The sequence below is a fragment of the Actinia tenebrosa genome, unplaced genomic scaffold, assembly GCF_029948245.1.
Source record: "Actinia tenebrosa isolate PJP-AT-01 unplaced genomic scaffold, QUT_ActTen_1.0 PGA_scaffold8__29_contigs__length_14323225, whole genome shotgun sequence".
In the NCBI taxonomy this organism is placed as follows: domain Eukaryota; kingdom Metazoa; phylum Cnidaria; class Anthozoa; order Actiniaria; family Actiniidae; genus Actinia; species Actinia tenebrosa.
This window is the reverse complement of record NW_028292585.1, coordinates 10,788,369-10,805,761: the sequence shown is the minus strand read 5'-3', so window position 1 is coordinate 10,805,761 and position 17,393 is coordinate 10,788,369. Positions and strand designations below refer to the sequence as shown.

The 17,393-nt window shown below is 35.9% G+C and overlaps 2 protein-coding genes across 2 annotated transcripts; one reads left to right on the top strand and one right to left on the bottom strand.

The window, feature by feature from the left end:
* The first annotated feature begins 5,664 nt into the window (after positions 1 to 5,664).
* LOC116305720 (trace amine-associated receptor 13c-like) lies at positions 5,665 to 14,766 on the top strand. Its single transcript, XM_031715685.1, has 2 exons — positions 5,665 to 5,833; positions 12,774 to 14,766. Exon 2 carries the CDS (start codon positions 12,776 to 12,778, stop codon positions 13,766 to 13,768), a length of 993 nt encoding a protein of 330 aa, XP_031571545.1. The 5' UTR covers positions 5,665 to 5,833; positions 12,774 to 12,775; the 3' UTR covers positions 13,769 to 14,766.
* A 698-nt stretch (positions 14,767 to 15,464) lies between these two features.
* Positions 15,465 to 16,946, bottom strand: LOC116305719 (melanocortin receptor 4-like). Its single transcript, XM_089024215.1, has one exon. The coding sequence runs from the start codon at positions 16,928 to 16,930 to the stop codon at positions 15,950 to 15,952; it is 981 nt and encodes a 326-aa protein (XP_088880341.1). The 5' UTR covers positions 16,931 to 16,946; the 3' UTR covers positions 15,465 to 15,949.
* Positions 16,947 to 17,393: the final 447 nt, after the last annotated feature.

Here is a 17,393-nt window from a genome sequence, read left to right as displayed (position 1 = left end):
CCCTTGGCCATAACGCCTCAACGAGGCCTGCTGTGGTAACGAAACTTGGTAGCATTGGTGAGACTTGTGTTGTCAATCATCTGACATCGCGACATGACTTGACTTCACATATCACGTGACTTATGGACCAAACATTTTCGCCGATTTTTGCGAATACTCATTACAATAAATGCTTTGGTAACAAAACCTGGTCTGAAATGGTTAAACCATGTGATGGAGTCATCTGACCACGTGACATGGCGTGACGTCACATACCACGAGGCTTAACAACCAAACATTATCGCCAATTTTGGTATATAATCATGAAGTATTCATAGAACTTATGTTAACCGGACTCGCTTCCACATACCTCTGGTGATCCCATCCTACCTACGTATGCTGGTCCACATCTCGTTGACCCATGCACACGCATCTGGTGGCCCCTTGGCCATAACGCCTGAACGAAGCAACCATGGTAACGAACGAAACTTGGTAGCATTGGTGAGACTTGTGTTGTCAATCATCTGAATACGTGACAAGGCATTCCACATACCACGTGACTTAGAAGAACAAAACTACTGTCATACTCATAACGAGCTAGAGTAAATTATTGTTTTATTGGTGCTTACTTTATTCACTTTTATTTAGAAAGATTGGTGATCTTAATAAAATGAGATTAAAGAAAGAAGTTCTTTTTTTCATAACACATATATTTAGACTGAAGAATATCGATAATATTTATTAATACCGCTATAGATTTAATAAAATTCAATAAAATGGAATATTCATTGATTTCAGTAAATGAAATTTAAGTGTTTATAAAATTAAACGTCCCTTAATATAAAACTGCAGGTTTGAGACGGACCGAAAGGTTATGTTTGAATGGTCATGATCAAAGCCTGATTGATCGCAATTAGCATCGTAAAAACTACCCAATATGTTTTTGACTGGAACCATTTCAGTAATTTTGATTTCGACTATTTATTCACTAAACTGTCGTCAAATCTTCTGGTGCTTCACTTCTTGCGAGAACATTTTCCTTGAAATCTCTTAGTACAATCGGAATCAACTACCGGCGGCTCCACCAGCTATCCGGCTCCCCATCCCATTTCATCTGGTAGCCGTTTGCAATCTTCTTTTACTTGGCTGATGATTTTGTTCTATTCACCCTCTCTTTCCAAGCTGTCAACGAATGCCAACAGTCGGTTCAAGGTTCTTTAAAGTACTGAATATTCCTTCGTTTAATGACATGATTACATACAATAGTTCGTTACACTCCTAGTCCTTAGTACTTAGTCTTTGATTAGATTTCTCATTTTCATTATATATCTTATTATATTTATATATTTTTTCTTTGTTCATGTATCATTATAATTAGTTATAATGTAATTGTAAATTAGGTATGATCCCATATTGGGAACCTGATAAAGTTATTGTGTTGTATTGTAAGTCATGTGATATGTGACGTCAGTCATGTGACGTGGTCAGATGATTGACAACACGAGTCATCCTTTCTGCAAAGCTTATTTACCATAAGACGCAATGTAATGACTATTGGCGCGAGGAAGGTCGGCGAAAACGGTATGATTCGCAAGTCAGGTGATATGTGACGTCACGTCACGTCACGTGGTCAGATAACTGGCAACACAAGTTTCACCAAATGCAACAAGTTTCGTTACCGTGGGATTCATTATAATAAGTATTCGCAAAAATCGGAGGAAATGTTTGGTTCGGTAGTCACGTGACATGTGACGTCACGCCATGTCGCTATGTCAGATGATTGACAGCACAAGTCTCATCAATGCTACCAAGTTTCGTTACCATAGCATACCTCGTTAAGGCGTTATGGCCAAGGGGCCACCAGATGCGTGTGCATGGGCCAGGAGATGCTGGTCCACCAGATGTAGATAGGATGGGGACACCAGAGGTATGTGCAAGCGAATATTAATTTTGTTAAATAAAATAAATGTTATTTCATTTGATGAAATAGCTTGAAATGATAACATGTAATTGTTCGTCAGTCAAAACTAATATGGCAATAATCGGCATTAAAACCCACTTGATATGTGACGTCAAGTCATGTCACGTGGTCTGATGACTGACAACACAAGACTCACCCATCGTACCAAGTTTCGTTACCATAGCATTCATTGTAATGAGTTTTCGCAAAAATCGGCGAAAATCTTTTGTTCGTAAGTCACGTGATATGTGACGTCACGCCATGTCACGTGGTCTGATGATGGACAACACAAGTCTCACCAATGCTACCAACTTTCGTTACCATAGCTTGCTTCGTTCCCGAGTTATATATGGTCAAGGGACCACCAGATGCGTGTGGGGCCAGGAGATGCGGGCCAGCAGATGTAGGTGGCACGTGCTAGTGCAGTTTTCGTATGACTGTGAAAAATTCACGGTACGACCGTGACGGTCGTAACACAGCAAGGGATACACCAGACCAATCACATTGCACTTGAATTTACTCTCCATCCAATAAAATACCCGGAACACGGCGTAAACACGGCGCGGACGACAAGGTCACGCCAAGATCACGTCACTTTTAGACCAATCATATTGCGCGCGTGAAAAAAAATCAGCCAATCAAAATCCTATAAAGTATCACGGTCATGGCACGTCACCCTATCCCAGACTAAAAGATGGAAAATACGGTTTTACAATCGATTGCAATCAATATTTACTAACATTTTTATTGTTTTTGGTTGGCAGAAAGCGTAGCCTATTCGCCAGACAAAAACGACCAAATCGTTAACCCTATCCCAGACTAAAATGATACCCTATCCCAGACAAAATGTCAAAAAATGATACCCTATCCCAGACCCAAAAGCTGAAAAACCATACCCTATAGGGCGGCACATACCCGTATAGCAAATATAGGGGAGTACCCCCCCCCCCCCCTGGGGTACGATTTAACCGTGAATACGAACACTTTGAAATTTCACGGACCTTCAATGGAACGCGTGAATATTTTTCAAAATCGAGAACCCTTAACACTGCTTAGCATGCAACAGAGAACTCGAAAGTGGAGTATTAGAAAAAGTCTTGACTTCTGCAACAGTAACAAGAGACAGACAACAGGAACCCATAGATAGAAATGTAAAACCTCGGAAGTGTAAAGAAGAGCCTGACTAATTATAATACCACTAATTAGGCCTTTCGTCAACCAATTGGAATGAAAAGATTTCCAAAACTAAGCCGTATACGTCGAGATGTCTTCAAGCCTTATGTAATGACTGAAATCTTGTCCCCACTTTGGTGGTGTTTATGTTGTATTTGTAATCAAAAAGTAGCGAAAGAATCATGATTATTCAAATGCAGTAACTAACTTTGTCAAGATCCGCTATTTTGCCGAGGATGATAACTCAGCAACGGCGGCATGGATCAGATGTCGACTTTTGCAAGCGGTCTGATGTAGCAGCACTTATTATTTACAGTGATCTCTTATTCGTACTTTCTTTTTCCGATGGACATATGATTCTCTCCACAACAAAAGTCTTGCTTATTAAACGAGAGTCGAATATTAACTGTAAATAATAATTATTAAAATTATAGATTAGAATGTTCAACAAAGCTTGAACGTTTGAGGTAAAAACATAAAATTCCATTAGACGTTATGATAATTTAAATGTGGCAAACACCAGAACGAGGCTTGTAAGTCCTTAGTTGAGTGAACATATACAAATATATCCGTCACTACTAATTTTTATTACAAATATTAGGTAATTTTCTGGAACTTCTGCTATAACAATGAGACTAGGGACTGATCTAGGGGCGGTGAAGGGGGTGGCTAATCACCCGATTTTGCTCAAATTTCTCAGTATTATCTTCAGTAAACAACACCTCTTTTACTCGCATTCCTGTTATACCTTTGTAATAGTCACCAACCCCTTTCTAAAACTTCTGGATCCGGCTCTGTGAGATTTTAATTTTATTTCCAAGAAATACATACATTTTCTGATTAATCTTTCTGATGGCGTTGCTTATTATGATAGTTTTTATTTCCGTAAAGAAATAACTCCGATTGCCTCAGCAATCAGCAGTAAAGTCTGTAGGAATAAGGTTTATAAGGTTGCAAAAAATCGTTGATTCTTTTTCCAGCAATGCAAAATATTGTAAATCCATGAATATTTAGGCATTTTACCCGTGTGACATATGATTTCAAACCCTAAAACAATTGATAACGAGGAATACCCACTTCTGAATTTTTACCATACATACTAAAATTCTCAGCATCGTTAGTCCACCTCCTCCCTATAAAGGCGGAATATTCCCCGGCTCATTAATTGGCCTCTTCTACAGACAACTTTCATCCTCCTTCACTTTATTCGCCGGATAATTTATTTTATACTGCATAGGAACCCCAAGCCCGAAACCTGTTTACGGCTGCTTGCATAAAGTGAGAGTTGCCTGCTGAGGAGATGTAAAAAAGATTATGAGAAATCTCTCGAACGAACTAATTTCTTTTTTGGGCCGGCGGGGTTGTAGTGTAACACTCAAAATAAGACGTAGTTTAGTTTGAACACTCTGGCATCGAGTTTAAATTAAAGTGAAATTATTGTGTTTCCTGACATAATATCTAAAACAAAAGAAAAGCGAACGTGAGCAAACATGTAAGAATCAATGATATCCGTTTCGTTCAAGACATGCGCAGTAGGGTCGTTAAATACATTAACAAGCTATTAGCCTATATCTGATTTGCTATCATTAAACAAGATTGCCGACACCCACGCTAAATTTCAACTTTTTTCATACAGAACTTGCACTAGTAGTTTATCACGCATCTTCTAACTCATGTATAATAATACATTTGCAAAAGTGAACTGTCTAGTGTATTTCATGTTCAAGTTTTTGGGTTTCATTAATGTATTGTCAGTGACAGTTTTTACATTGATTTTTCTAATAACATTTGATAATATATTTGAATATTGCTACGATTAGTAAGATTAAATATCTCTCATTTCCTTGATTGTCCAGATTTCTTCCGTTTAGGCAGCTTGCTCTATTCGTATAAACAACTCAACTTAAAAAAAAAAGAATAATTCAATTATGTGTAAGAATATATGAATAGCAAGGTGCAAGGAAACTAAATGAAAAGGATTTATTCGGCATTCTTAATGTTCTTAATCGAAAATCTGTTCAGTAATTCTATCTATATCAAAAAACAACCTCTTGTCTAAATAATATTTTTTCTTCTATTTTTGATGTAATATATTCTACGTACCCCACTCTTTGCAACATTTAAAATTATTTAATATTTTTTGAAGTTAATATTAATTATGCCTTCGAGTATTTGTTTGTTGATTTTGGAGGTGAATGTTGATATTTTTCCTTTTGCCATTCATGAAATAGTCAAACGTTTATATGCGGAAATTCTGACTATTAGACATTTGATCTTCGGTGTTTTGGATACATTCTGCAACTTGTTGTGTGTCGGATATTATCATTTAAATTTAAATCATAATCATCATGTGTTTTTTTTCATATTTACTGTTTTTGCCTTGCTTTTTGACATAGTTTCTTTCAGATTTTCATATTTATAAATTGTCGAAAATGAGTACTTGATTCATTTGAATAATTTATTCACGAAATACCTTTTTTGCTCGCAAGACGTGCGACAGCTGATTCGTAATCAGGCCAATTCGATGTTTGCTATTGGGCCAAATTCCACCTCAAACTCCTCACTGAACTAATTACAATAAGTCCTACGAACAGGCTATATCCAGCAAGCTCTATCCTTTATATCGTTAATGCATTTTAAAAGTTTCGATTAACTGTAGTTCTGGCAAAACTTTTATCGCAAATCTGGGTCATCACTGAAGCATTTTCTTGAATTTGAAAGGTGAGTGACACACGAGCTATTTTTTTCTTTCTTTTTTCTTTAATCATAGTTAATGGCCTGGTCTATATCTAGCTTAACATAGCACGGTAAGATGTACTGAATTTTGAAAAATATATCCTTTACTCTGGTTGGTGTTAATGTAACATAAAACTCCATGGAACTCGAAACTCAATTCATTAGCAGGAAAGACACACTACAAAATCCTGGCCTGAGTGTGTAAACAAAACATTGAGTTCCGTTTCTCGGTCAGACATTTCATGCACGTCGTACAGATTCACGAGCAACTTTTTATCAAATAAGAATTATCTAATATGTTCACAATATAATTCAGTTTCGTATCCAAGATCGGAATTAATGTTCCTTAGAACGCCCGATTTGATTATATGTCTAATTTTTCTTTCTTTCTTTTTTTGTTTTTTTCTTTTTTTTAATAGCTCAGACTTTTTTGTCAAATGAGATGCAGAACGTAAAACATGCTTAATACGATTGCTTAACCACTACATTTTGTGAATTAAACTTCAAGTTTTAACTTGTCTTTTTAACGTCTCTGATATATACGTTCTGCATCTCATTTGATATCTTGCATCTCATTAGATATATTTATAAATGTATACTACAGCCTTTTTGCAATCAAGTGTATATATATATATATACAGCCATTTGCAAAAATTATGGCCGCTTCCAATATATATACAAGTATATCAAAAGCATATCAAAAATTATGGGATATCTTCCCTGATATTTGTTTCGAGTTGTCTATCACTAGGGCTTTCTGAAAAAAGTATCAAGAAAGATATCCCGTCGTGTCTGATATACTTTTGATATACTTGCATGTATTTTGAAACGGCCATAATTTTTGCAAATGGCTGTATATATATACGTATAAGTACACAAGTTGGTATATAGCAGATACCAACTTGTGTACTTCCTAAGAATGCACGCGCTCATTGGTTAATTGGAGGTGAATATTGTACGATATTCCCCTCTGAATCTCGGAATATTGAGTCGGCAACAAAATGGCATCTGCCGGCAATCGTTTTGCTTCGATTTCCGATAAGGAAATTGAAAAAATGAAAGTACTATCAATACTCTCAATACTAAAAAGGCCTACTAAAAGTATGGCCCAAAAGTTTTGCTAAAAGTTTTGCGTGAATTTGTCACGCAAACTGCGCAAGTGTCTGTTTGTTTGTATATTTAGTGATATGCAAAACAGAAAAATCGCTTTATTCTTTCATACAATAACTGTCAAAATATTGTCTTGTCTATTAGATCGTACGGAATATAAATCAGTTGGTTTTAAGCGTTGAAAATGGTTATTTCAGTGCATTATGCATCTCATTAGATATTCGTATAAATATATTAATGTATACTACAACGTTTCTGCAATCGAGTGTATATACATATATACACCTAACCAAAAAAATTCTGTAACTTCAGATATATATATATATATATATATGTCTTTTATTCTCGAGAGACGAAACAATAGAAAAACTAAAGATATATATATATATGTAAAGTTGCAGAATGTTTTAGTTAGGTGTATATATATACAAATATCAGTGCTTTTGTGCTTTTTTATTGCGTTTGTGCTGTAACTGGATAGGAGGGTTTGTTTGTGTCTCTAGCAAACACAGAAAAAGAGTTTTTGTTTATAGTAAAAGCAATAGTGTCACATTTCAAAGAAAACCAGTTCCATAACCTGAAGTATCAGTTTTGCCACAATAATAATGCCACAACATGTAAGATCAAGTATTACTTTTTTAAAAACTAGTATGCTACAAACTGGCTGGAACAGCGATTGACACAAAATGCCAAATTATAAATCACCTGAGATAGAAAGTTCATTTCCATTTTATTTTATCCTTTTCGTAACATCTTTACTGTTGACTTGAATTGTAAGTTGTAATAATTATTTTGTATCATTGAAAAAAAGCATGACAAATGACTGTTAATATGGATATTGCTAAAAAAGTAAAAGAAAGAAAGAAAGAAAGAAAGAAAGAAGAAAGAAAGAAAGAAAGAAAGAAAGAAAGAAAGAAAGAAAGAAAGAAAGAAAGAAAGAGACCGGAGCCTGCGTAAGCTAGTTTGCTATGCTGTTACATTTTTTTTTTAATAGAGCAGGGACACATACGGTATAATGTGTATATCCCCTTGGTTCCCAAAAATCCGCCTATATCACTATATCTATCATCCGGCAAAGACGGATCAATTCGCAGAATTCGCTTCCTTATTCGCAGTTTAAATCGGAACTCCTAGAGTATCATAAACACATTACCACACACAAGGTTTTGAAACAAGAACCGACAAAATGATAACAGATGGCGATAGGGCATTACGAAAGTGTTTCCTTCAATTGTTCCAGATTTCAAAATAAAGCGTTTGCCGATTGCAATCAGGGAGTAGTCGAGCCATGAACCAAGAATTGAGATTGGGCTCGTTAAAAAATGTAAGAAAATAAAAAGCATGAGCGAATGAATGGTTGCTGATGTAGTCGTGTTTCGGATGTTATTCAGGCGTGTGTGAAGTAGCGAAATAAATCCAATCTTGGGGCAATCATCATTATTGTACTTTCCGACATTGAACTTCTTATGAAATAGTGCACATTACCGAGATATATATGAATGACTCTATTGGTGTCATTTGTGTAGCAGCTTGTGTTTTACTAATATAATATTATTGAACTATGATGTTGTGATTTTTTTCTCTATAACTTCAAACTAATCTACAATTTAAAGGTAGGCTTTTAAAAGATTTTAATTATATCTAACAATTACTGAATAGTTTAGAAAGTTATGGTAATGCGGCTTCCCTAAATTAATAGCTTGACTGTATGTTTTGCCCAGAATAATTGATAATTTGGGTTTTTTTTAATTGCCGATGATTTAAAGTCTCAAAAAAAGCAGAAATAGACGCCAATGTTTACTACGCCAAAAAAAAAAAAAAAAAAAAAAAAAAAAAAAAAAGAATTGGATAGAAGTTGTCCGCGGGTCTAAACCTTCCCGTGGAATATACTATATTTCTCAGTTGATCTATAATAATGATCTACCGGGAGACTTGTGGAAGGAAAATATGCTTTGTTCATGGGAGGGGATGGGTGGGGGTACTCACTTATATACATAATTAGACAGGTTTACGTATTCCATGACGCTGTGGGTATTGAATGACACAGTATGTCAAACCGATTTCTTTAGCCACCAAACATTTTATTAGTGTAGCGCAAAACTTCCAAAACAGGAGTGCGGGTAAAGTTGATTTCCAAGATAACATCGTTTTGCCCACCCATTCTCCCGTTGAATGAAAAAGAATCGGTGCAATAGCGCATACAAAGGGTACGTTCTGTGAGTAAAAGACCTAAATGTTTACCCACGGAAGATAAGACACATTAATATAAGATAAATCCTAGATTTTAACCCACTAGATACAAAGAAAGAAAGCTAGAAAGAAAGAAAGAAAGAAAGAAAGATAAGAAGAACATCTAGTAATGATGAAAGAGACTGTGTGTCATGAAGTAGTTCTTGGCTATGTCTGTAACGAGTCTTCAAATTAGCAAAACGTTACAACTGAAGTTTACTTAATACTTTCGCTCGCTAAGAATCGACAATCGCAATATCCTCATAAATTCGTTATATTTTACTCCATGTAGGTTAGGACGTCGGTGTTTAAATAGACATCGACACATTTTTTTATCGTTTTATTTATTTATTTGTTTATTTTTTTAATTGTACAAGTGCCATATTGAACTCACAGAAATGGCGCTTTTCAAATATCTAATATCATTATTTTATTACTACTACTCGATGCACCCCAGGGGACTTTGACATTGGTGTAATGTAAGTCAATTTAAACCAACCTCCCTCAATATACTGGCACTAAAAATAGGAATGAATGAATAGGGATTTTAAAACATATACGAAACTATCAAAGATTGAAGAATAAGCATTTATTGGACAAGATTGACTAAAATATCGTGATTGTTTAGTGGCGAGAAAGAAATTATTTGTTCATACCAAAAGATTGCAGCTAAACGGCTTTGCATCATAGTCAGTTGCAGATGGGGGGCGTACAGATATTCGGCAACTTTGCCGGCTTTAAGCTAAAGGATTTCTGCCTCAAAAATGCGCTCATTTCAATCATTCTTTACTTTAATAAATAGCAAATTTAATTTCGATGAGACGCAAGTTTTTCGAAATGCATTCTTATTGGTCTAAAATAGTGTAATTAAAGAACACGACTCCTCATGCTTACTTTAAGATTGTTTGCCTATGACCATTCTAATAACAGAAATACTGAAGTCCACTATTATGCTGTAGTGAGTAAAATTCACGCTGGCCCTGACTGACTATAAAGCGAGACAGTAATGGTAAGAATCATTTTTTTATCAAAAGCTCGAATATAGAGATATCAAACATTTAAAAATAGCTAGTGTGTTATCGGGTGCCGTCAAAAAGACTTCGCGTTTTGGATCAAGCGAAGCATAATAGTATGTATCAGTTCCTTGCTACCTAAGTGAATTCGAATGTCAGACCGGACTAAGTACTGTTTAATAAACGAGCAGGAGTGTTTTATCGGGTCTAAAACACGAGGCGTAGCCGAGTGGTTTTAGACCCGATAAAACACGATCTGCGAGTTTATTAAACGGCTTAAAAAACTCCTGATGTATGTTCTCATACTGTACCGAATTCTTTACGAAATGAACCAAGTTTGATAGAGAAAATCCAAGTTAAAGTTTATGCAAATGAAGACGAATCTATATCAGATATAAAACCTCCTTCATGGTCATGATTTCTATTGTGTTTCCTTCATGAATTATTAATGAGTTCCTTAAATGATCTTTAAAAGCCTCATACCCGATAAAACACTCCTGCTCGTTTATTAAACAGTACATATCCCTGATATCAAATATTTAACGTTTAGCAAGATCTGTGCAGCATTTGAATTTTACAGAATATTCATTTTATATTTCACCGAATATTTAATATTGAAGTGCTCGATTGACTCTTATTTATTTATATCATAAATGTTAAGATGACAGAAAAACTGACACCTTGTTCTCAGCAGTGCAAATAATCGCACGCCTTCAATCGAGAACCAAATACAACCCACAGTTTTTGCGTAAAGCCGAGTTTTTTTTCATTTAATAATGGCCGAACATGGTTACACAACTTCTTCTTTACGAAGTCATCTAGTTTTTTCTTTATATGTTATGTTTTTCGTTTGACGCACATATTTGCCGTTCGTATAATTACATATTCTGTAAGTGACTAGAGTGTTCAAGTTGAGGCCAAAACATCTTATATATATATATAATTTATAAAATTATTAACATAATTTCCAATTATCAACCTTTTATATATTTTTGAATACACTTGAAATAGTCATTACGGATTTCAGTGAAAATACTCATCTCATCTAAAGTTCAGCAGAGGACAGCTATTGGTTAGGTTATATTTTTCATTAGTTTTTGGCAAACAAGCAGCTCGCAGCTGCTTGAAAGATCAAGTGAGCACAATACTGTTTTGAGGTTATTTTTTCTGTCATTTTTATGCTTTTGGCTTTCAAAGAGTAATTTATAGCATTCAGAATATTTCGGAGTCAAATGTACAAGCAAAATTCTGTTTTTTGGAAATTTTATCGTAAGTTTTATGATTTTCACATCAACATATGGAGCTTTTAATTAACATTTTTGTATGTTGCAGAGTGCCCCTCGTCTTACTTTAGATTGATGTATAAAATGACAATCGTAAACATAAAAGATTCCATTTTAAATTCCTATCCAAGTAATTCAAGGGAAAAACAAAAGCAAAACAGAAATTTGAAAAATAGAGATAATCTCGACAAACGGTAAATGTCATCAAACGACATTTTCTGCCATCAACTAGCAGCTTTTACTTCATTTCCAGTGTTTATTGCAAATGAAAATTAGATAAATAAACTAGATACGTTGAGAAAAATCTAAAGCCTAGAAGGTTTGAGAGATATTTATGTTTGTCATCAAATCTTTAAACTATACGTTTTATCTCATATTCAAATTTATTCAAGACTTGTTCCACATATGATCTGATTTTCTATGGACAGAAAAATATAAACAGTATCCTATTACGGTCAAGCCAGCAGTGGGGCCCGGCGCTATTTCGGGCTAACGCTAACAAGTTGTGCATGTTAACTTCGCATCGATTGGCTAGTTGCTTTTGAAGGAATCAGCTAGTTTCCTTCGAATGATTTAAAAACAAATTGAAAATATTGATATCAAAAGCCTTATCTTTATTGCTTTTTGTAAGTCACGACGTGGTTTATGACCAAACAATGGCTTTGAAAGTAGAAATTAAAGGGACAATCAATTAAATGAACGTTTTCACTCAAGATTCTTTTAAAGGACAAAGAAAAACAATTTTTGGAATTATTCATGTATAATATAAAAAAGATAATTAACTTACTTTTTAACTTGGTAATAAGCGTGACACAATAGTTGATGCAAGACAAGAAAACAATTCCTAAAACCAACCCACCAACCTACCAACCCACCAACCCACCAACCCACCAACCCACCAACCCACCAACCCACCAACCCACCAACCCACCAACCCACCAACCCACCAACCCACCAACCCACCAACCCACCAACCCACCAACCCACCAACCCACCAACCCACCAACCCACCAACCCACCAACCCACCAACCCACCAACCCACCAACCCACCAACCCACCAATTGCCAAACCAAGAAAACAAGCAAACAATCGATTAAAATATCAACGAAACCGCCAAACAAACAAACCAATCCAAAACAAGAATGGCTTGACTAACGACCAAACAAAGAAATACGATAGCCGACCAACCAAGCAACTAACTATCAGACGGACAGATACTCAAAGTTCTTTAACAAGGAATTCAAATAATCAAACAAACGACTAAAAATGCTTTTCCTGGTTTTCTGCAGGTATGAATAATTCCACTCAGACCAACCACACAACGCCTGATTCAAGTGCGCAAACGATAAACAGTACCACATTATCAGCATTACCTGTTTTAGCTTGGAGTGCAGCATACGGCACTGTGGCTGTTATGGCTGTCTTTGGCAATTCAATGGTCATCACTGCATTTGCACGGAACGCCGGGCTGCACACACGTACGAATTTTTTTGTCGTAGGCCTTGCAACAGCTGATCTACTTATTGGGATGTTTGCGGTCCCTCTCTTCATCAGCTTATTCTGGCACTACACAAGGAATGCTTCAATACCAGAGGGTCTTGCCAAAGTCTTTGACGCAGTGGATATTTTTTCTTCCTTTGCTTCGATTTTTCAACTGATGTTAATAAGCCTTGAAAGATGTTATGCCATTTTATACCCAGTTAGCCACAGGAACTCATCTAAGTTGGTCTATGTATTAGTTCTAGTGTCCTTTTGGCTGTTCTCTGGAATCTTAGCCATGACACAAGCCTTTGGCAAGACTAATCTTGGGCTAAAGAAAGCCTTTTTTACATTAATGTGGATATGTTATGTTGTTTCATTCCTGGTGATATGTGTAGCTTACATGGGCATATGGCGAAAAGCCAAGAGGCGAGGAGGTTATGGATTCCAACGTAAAAAAAGACGGCAAGACCGCGAAGTTATGATTGCTATTACTGTACTTATAGTTATAGTGGTGTTCATTGTAACTTGGCTACCGTTTTTTACAATGAACGTTCTGTTTTTCTATGACCCAGCTAAAGGTAAAGGAGTCCCATATGAGGTGGTTCAGTTTTCTAAGCTCTTACACTATTCCAACTCAGCAATAAATCCTATTATCTATTCACTTAAAATCCCTGGTTTTAAGAAAACTTTCACAAGTCTTCTCAGAAGGGAATCCCGTTCAAATGGGCGGTCGAGAACATTCAGTCTCACTCGTAGAGACTCTACTCGCAATTCAACAAGAAAGCCATCCACACCTGTGTAATAACAATCCTTAAGTATACACTAACCATTGAAAAAAAAACTCTTTTGTTATGCACAGTGGTAGATTTTAGAACGCAGAGGGTACAAACTAGCCTTCACTTAATATTAGCAGAAGGATTGGGTTAGTTATAGAAGTTTAAAAAAAAGAAGAAATAAAACGAAGTCAAATACGTGCATGTACCGTATGAGGTGTAAGAGTCAAATCGCTGAAAAGCAAGCACAGGATTTGATATACAGCTATTTCAAAAAGATTTTGTTGGATGTTGCGTCTTGCATACCAAGTTCGAAATGCGCTAAGAGCGATGCAAATGTAATTAGAGATCAAGAAAAGATACCACAATATGGAACTTTTCCAAACATGCAAAATTATAAAATATGATAAATATTAAATGCGGGATCACTAAAGAAGTAGTCAGCTTAGCAGCCGTTTTTCGTATCGGTCAAAAAGCTTCCCTCCCTCGGACGTCTGCTCAATCGAACCTATATTCCTCTCCCATTCTTTGGGCAAACACTGTTAACCTACTATCTGTAAATCTGGTAGCTCGATCCTGGTTGGCTAAAATAGTAGCAGCGTTGACAAAGTACAATTTATTGCGGGGGAAATTATATATTTTAGTTTTGATTTCCCTCGAGTCTCGATGTTTCCTTGGCTTCGCCTCGGGAAACATGGACACTCTTAGGCCGGAAAATAGAATTGTTTCCCTCAAGAATAGACATTAAGTGCATAATACAATGAACTATTAGGGAATATTTGTTAGTAAACGTTAGTAAAAGTTCGCTAACCCTTCCCAAACAAAGGAGCATTACTTATAAAAGGCTAATAAGAAATATATGTTTTAATTATGAAATTAAATGTTTTAATTAATTAATGTAATTTGATTAATCTTACTTGAGTAAAACAAGTATAAGTCTTATGAGGACATGTCCCTGGACAACTCAAATAGAAGCTTAATTTATGTAATTATACTAGCTGGAAAAACTCAATAATGGCGAATAATTGGTGTATATTCTTTTTTATATTTTATTCAAAATGAAAATAAATTATCAATAGAACCTAATAAAATTTTAGAGATATTGATTTGTCGGTCGGATGCAAACAAAACTACTTTTTTTTTAGAAATTAAGGAATGGTCCTTGCTTAGCAAGCGTTTATCCAGTTCTGGAAGCACTTGGGAGGCTGTTAAGCAAGAAAGAAACGTAAGAGTCGCAAGAGGCGTAGCTCAGTGCAACTCTAGCTTCTTGAGTGCTTAAGCAGCCTCCCAACTGCATCCAGAACTGGATATACGCACAACTAAGCATTGGTCATTTCTTTAATAACACAACAAAACCGTGAAAAAAATATTTGTTTATTTTAAAAAATCAATTTTTTTTAACGAAATGCTCTAGCAGTGAGTAAATCTATTTATGGTGCACGCGGATAGTTGGGAGAGCACGATGGTAGCGTAAGAGTTGCGTAACTCTTTTTACCAGAGTGCTCTCCCAACAATCGATGTCTTTTATAACATGATACATGATTTTTACACGATAAAAACCGTTTTTATTTCGATCTGATCTAATCATAGATTCCCCTAAGATGAAAGCATGATACTTTTCGAGCTAAATTTGAATCAGTCAAGTCTCGTGTTCGGAGCAAAAGCTTAATTTGTATTGTAAACTTAATTTTTAAAACTTTTTTCGGAAAATTCATGCAAGGGAAGTAGTTGATAAATGAAGTCTTAATCTTTTTAATTCACAAAAAAGTTTTTCAGTGACCGAGGAGAAGCCAAATTTGCAATATTTGTTGGGGCTTGGCTGCATCACAATCTAAACATTTTCAACCGTATATTTTTTGTAAACTGAGCCCAAAGAATGCATCAGTGGCTTTGCTTGGTTCCAGTAACCATCGTGGTGTTTTGCTGGACTGCTGTGATGACCTGTTCGTCGGATTGAGCAACTCGAATTAACTGAACTAATTGACTTCTCAACTACGAGACTTCTCCACTTTGCTGCAGTGAGCTGGCCGGTGGAAGGGTGAGTGTGTAGTGAGCTAAACTTGAGCTCAAAAAAATACACTATGAATTGAGAGGAAATCAATAGTTATTTTTTACCTTTAAATATACTGAAAGGTAGACAATAGGTTAGTAGTTTTTTTACTTTTATCAGAATGCTTGCAGTCTTATGCATAACGGCTTTCAGTGTTCGATTAAACTCCCGATGTCTTTATCAGTTTGGAATTGCTTCTAGATGGGCCATGTATAGCTGTATCAAGTCTAGAGCTTTGTCTTCTGAAATCATTTGTGTGATCAAATAATGCACTTGCAAGGAAATTCAAGTACTTCAAATGCACGACTTGTGACAGAAATTTTCGATATTCCGGAATCCTCAATCCATAAATTACAGGGTTAATTCCAGAATTACTAAAGTGTAGAAATTTAGTGAAAAAGAACAAGCGCCATGATACACAGTAACTTTGGCAGTCCTCCAGGATGAACCTCACAATAAAAAATGGTAACCAAGCAACTAAAAAAAGACCAATCACAATCAAGACAGTGAGGGTAAGTCTGATTGATTTTTCACTGCCATGTCCTGGACGTAGATGGGTTCTCCTTTTGACTCCAAACCAGATTCCAATGTATGCAACGCAAATGATGACGAGTGGCAAAAAGAAGAGTGTGTTCATCAAGTGGAATCGAAGTTCATTAACAGCGCTATTGAACGGGACTGCAAACAATGCAGCGATGACGGAGGAAAGGGTCCAGATGACCACCAAAAAACAAAAGTAAATCTTCTTGGAGTGCATCTTGTTGTTCCAGGAGTATGGTCTAATGGTTGCGTAGAGCCTCTCAGAACTCACCGCCATCAGATGTAGAATGGAATTGACTGCTGCAAATACATCCAAAGTTTCATACAGACGAGTTACCAAAACCGATATTCCCAGTCCCCTCCATGTCAAGTACAGAATATAGTTCCACATTGGGATTGAAGTAACTCCTACAAGGATATCTGCTGCTGCTAATCCAACCACGAAATAGTTGAGTCTGGAGTGTAGGTTCACAGCCCTTACAAAGGCAGCAATAACCAACGAGTTTCCAACAACAGCGATGAATGCCACGATGCTGCATGATGACATCCAGCCAAGTAATTCAGCAAAAGAGAATTCTAAATGCCATGCGCCACCTTTCATAATATCGAGTGAGCTGTTGTTCATGTTAACTAGAGATTAAGAAAATCGAGTTAGATGTATTAAAGAATTGTACAGTTTAAGTACACAAATGAAGCTGAATGAATTTAATATATATTTGCACTGAATCTCAATAACTTTGCAATAACAAAAACAAAAACAAAAAACAAAAACAAAAAAAATTAAGAGAAACAAAGAAAATTAGTGTAGGAGATCTCAAGGTCTCGAGTAGAATTAGAAATTCATAGGTAAGAGTAATGTTTTGAAAGTTTTCAAAATTGGACAAGCCTTCTGATGCGAGTCCATTTGAGAACACTTCAAAACATCACGATTATAGATGATCCATAAATTCCGAATTGTACGAGAAGATCGTGCGACTGTTTGTTTATGATACACTCAACAAAATTGCATCGACGAGAGACGTACTCTTCAGTTATGCGCACTGACTTGGCCGCGATTTGTATAC